Source organism: Onychomys torridus, chromosome 21, assembly GCF_903995425.1.
Source record: "Onychomys torridus chromosome 21, mOncTor1.1, whole genome shotgun sequence".
Classification (NCBI taxonomy): Eukaryota; Metazoa; Chordata; class Mammalia; order Rodentia; family Cricetidae; genus Onychomys; species Onychomys torridus.
The window spans coordinates 8819604-8824054 of record NC_050463.1 but is presented as its reverse complement, the minus strand read 5'-3'; the positions used below and the strand labels follow the sequence as shown (position 1 = coordinate 8824054).

Below are 4451 nucleotides of genomic sequence, written 5' to 3'. Positions count from 1 at the left end.
ATTAAATATATCCATTCTCCTCACATATAAAACAACTGACTATTTATTGTACTTTAATTCAAGGAAGTCTTTAATTTATTTCTTATGTCTTCATTGACATAGAGGTGACTCAATTAGGCACTGTTCAATTTACATGAATTTGTAGGCTTTTTGCAATTTATGTTGTAGCTGTATTCTAGCTTTAAGCCATGGTGATCTGATAAGACACAGGAGATGATTGCATTTTTTTAAATCTGTTGAGGTATGCTTTGTTACTAGTATGTAGTCATTGTTAGAGAAAGTTCTATGAGGTGCTGTGAAAAAGGTATATTCTTTTTGTTTAAGTGGAATGTTCTGTAGATGTCTATTAAGTCCATTTGAGTTATAACATCTGTTATTTCTCTAATTTCTCTGTTAAGTTTCTGTCTGGAAAACCTGTCCATTGGTGGGAGAGGGGTGTTGGAATCTTCAACTATTAATGTTTGGCGTTTTATGTACAATTTAAGCTTTACAAATGTTTCTTTTACAAATGTGGATGCCCTTGTATGTGGGGCATAAGTGTACAGAATTGAGACTTCATCTTTTTTTTTTAACTTTTTAACAATTCTGGACATTTTATTGCAAATGTTTTAACAATTCTGGGATATTACTAATATTTTCAGTTTTTTCCTTTTCTATTATTAAGAATTTTTTTTCGTTCATCTTACACACCAATCAAAGATCCCTCTCTTTCCTCCTCCTGCCCCCTCCCAACCCATCCCCCAACTCCCTCTCACCAGAAGGCAAAGCCTCCTATGATGACCCACATTCAGTAGGGGCAGGTCCAAGCCCTTCCCCCTGCCTTGAGGCTGCAGGAGGTGTCCCATCATAGGTAGTGGGCTCCACAAAGCCTGCTAATGCACCAGAGATGGATTCTGATTCTCGCAATACCTATTGATTATCTGTAATTCTCCATCTATGGTGGGGACATGTGAGATTTTCTCTTTGGCAGGTCTACTGGTCACTATTTAGGCCATATTTAGGTGACAAATGTGTAAAAATATCATAAGTTCAGCTTCAATGTTATAGAGAAGAAACTGTCTCTCAGCAGGCACTCTAATCTTCCAGGTCTTACTGGTCTTACTGTCTTTCAGGCCCTTTCCAAGATGTTCCTTGTGCCCTGGGTTGAGGAGTCATGTATATGTATCAAATCAGGTTTGGCATCACATTTGTTCCTCACATATCTACAAGTTGGATGTTTCTGTTTTAGTCCCACTGTAGTAAAGAAGAAGTTTTATCCTGAGTGGCCAGGACTATGATTATCTGGGAATATAAGAATAAGTTCCCAGGATTACACTGATTCAGGAAATAGGAATAATTTACTCTCCCTTAGACTCCAAGACATCAAAAATAATAGGCACTTGGCTAGTTTTACAGTAACAAACATATGTTGAGTGCCTTAAGCACAATTACAAAGGTGTTGGTTACCCCAAATGTATACTTGCCACAATCACACCTTTGAATGTATAGTACCATAATAGTTTTTATGGTGGTTCATAGACTTTACTGCTGAGTAGAACTTAGACTTGCTTTTTCTCTCTTGGCAGGTTTCAGCACCTTCAAATACTCTGAAAGCTAGTCTTCAGGGAGGAGACTCACAAGTCAATTTCATCTTAATACTTCCATGTCTGTATCTGATATGTGTGTTGTCCTAAGAAATAGGCACATTTTTCATTTCTGGGTGGCAACAAGGTGAGTATCCATAGCTCATATAGTTTGTGAAAGGCTTTTGGATTCTCCTACCAAATTGATTGTAGAAATTTTTCTCGTGCCTGATATTGATGTTCTTGTAAGATTGTCTGTGTATCTTGGAAAATTGTTATCAATCCAAGAAGTACAATTCATTTAATATTTGTATGTAATACACACACCAATTATATATGTTACACACATATTTCCAATTTTCCTTTTTATTTAATCTTTTCCCAAATAATATATTTTGATCACATTTTCCCCTTTGTAAATGTCTCCCCAATACCTGTTTATAAATCCAATTTCATGTTTTCCTTACCTTCTGAAACAAAACGAAGTATAAATGGAAATCATAAAATTAAACTATAAAGAATTAAACAGAAAAGTGTTAAAAATAACACAAAATAAAAAGAAGCCCCTTTGCAAACAAAAAAAAGAAAGAAAAACAAATGAATTATGTCTTGTGTTGGCCATCTACAACACAAGGCATGACCTTTCTCCAGAGTGTGGTTGACATAACCATTAAAACTCCATACTAGAAAACTGATTTTCCCTTTTTCAACAGGCAAGAATTGCAAAATGTTTCTTGTTCAGGGATGGGATTTGAGTCTACGTCCACTTGTTAGTACCGGGATATTTTATGGCTTATACATCTACAGGTCTTATTCATCCTTCCAAAGTCTTGGTGATTTCATATGATTGTCAGTCTTTTTTTCCAGATGACATTGCTTCCATGCAGACATCCACTATCTCTGCCTCTTAAAACTTTTCCACCTCTTTTTCCACATAGATCCTTGAGGCTTGATATGTAGGATTGCTCTATACTACCTCCTGTTTAGGCGATGTTCCAGGGGACAAAACTTACTTATTTGTGCAAATATAGAAAAGTTGAATTGTTACCCACCTAGAGACCTTTACCCTACTGACTAGCATGCAAGGTGCTACAATGTAATCTGCATGATACCAGAGAAAAAATGGATGGGACAAAGACTAACAGGGCTCCATTTATTAATGATTCTTTCATTCAACACGTACATTTAGAACCAAGCAATTGATCCATCTATGAAACCTTCTCACATCTAGACTCATGGAAAATTGAAGAAGGAAGGAAAGATCTTAACAGCCTGAAGATGAGGGAGGTTCCTGTGATAATATGTCTACTAGGAAGAGTAAAAGGTATATATCATAGTCTTACCCACATGACAACCAAACTGTAAGGTAAACAAAGATGACATCATCAAACTTGATAAACTACATGGGGAAATGATTAAAGCTGGGAATGGAAGAGATAGTCACCCACAAGAAAGGGAAAACAGATATTTTGAATATAATCTAAAATTTTAAAAATACAGATGGTTCAATAAAGTGATTTATCCCTGAAATTTTGAAGAGAATTTGAATTTGGTCTCATCAAAATAACATAACATTTTGGGACAAAGATGCACCCTAACAGACCTGCACTGGAGGCCAAAATGGAGAAGACCTCCACAGTCACCATGACCTTCCCTTTTGTGCTGTGGTAGACAGGGAGGAAGGTGACCCAGACACTGCAGAACACCAGCATGCTAAAAGTCAGGAATTTGGCTTCATTAAATCTGTCAGGAAGATTCCTGGCCAAGAAAGCCACAGTGAAGCTCCCCAGAGCCAAGGAGCCCAAGTATCCCAGGACAAAATGGAATGCAATGACTGAGCCTTTGTTGCACACAATGATGATCTGCCCATGTTCAGAGTGAGTATCTGTATCAATAAAGGGAGGATATGTGAGCAGCCAGATTCCACAGAGAACAAGTTGGACCATGGTGCAGATGGGAATGACAAAATTAGGTGCCCCTGATACCAGCATTCTTCTGATCCTTCTTCCTGGAGTAGTGAGCTTGAAGGCAAGGACAACAGTAATTGTCTTGGCCAAGACAGTAGACACAGCCACTGTGAAAAAGACTCCAAATGTGGTTTGCTGCAGCATGCAGGTGACTATGTTGGGATGCCCAATGAAGAGCAATGAGCAGAGGAAACAGAAGGTGATGGAGATCAGTAGGATGTAGCTGAGAATGCGGTTATTGGCCTTCACAATGGGAGTGTCATTGTACTTCACAAAAGCACCAAGAACAAGAGCTGTAAGGACAGAGAAACCCAGGGACATGCAGGCCAGAGTCATCCCCAATGGGTCTTCATATGCTAGAAAGGAAACACGTCTTTGCAGACAGCGTGTGTGCTCTGCATTGGAGTAATGGTCATCTGGACAGCTCATACATTGCTCCATATCTGCAGGACATTAACAACAAAGACTCATAAAATTTCATCATTATATACTTAATCTTTTAGTGTCTGTATTAATCAAACAATGCCCCAATAATCATTTTGGTGACAATTTTCTTCCTTGTTGGTATAGGGAGCAGTTAAGACAGGCTGCTGTATCTCAACACACCATGATAATGGAGCACACCATCTACATGACAAAGGGAGCCGAGAAGCTTCTTATTCCTGTTAAAATTTCTATATTCATGAAAGTTATCAAAAATAAAAAAAACCCACTTACTTTCTTGGAGCATATGATTAGCAATAGAAAATAGCTCAAATTAGTTGATTTCTCAAATATTATATTTATTATCTTCATATCTGTGGACTATGAATTGTGTGGGCATTACAGTGAGAGTGGCCCCCATATGCTCATACATTTCAATGCTTTGTAACTAGGGAGTGGCACTATTTGAAAAGTACAATATACATTATATACAGATCAT

At 37.7% G+C, this 4451-nt stretch overlaps 1 protein-coding gene across 1 annotated transcript; it reads right to left on the bottom strand.

Moving 5' to 3' along the window:
- Positions 1–3067: 3067 nt before the first annotated feature.
- Positions 3068–3970, bottom strand: LOC118571468 (vomeronasal type-2 receptor 116-like). The gene has a single exon (XM_036170493.1). It carries the CDS (start codon positions 3968–3970, stop codon positions 3068–3070), a length of 903 nt encoding a protein of 300 aa, XP_036026386.1.
- Between the last annotated feature and the right edge of the window lie 481 nt (positions 3971–4451).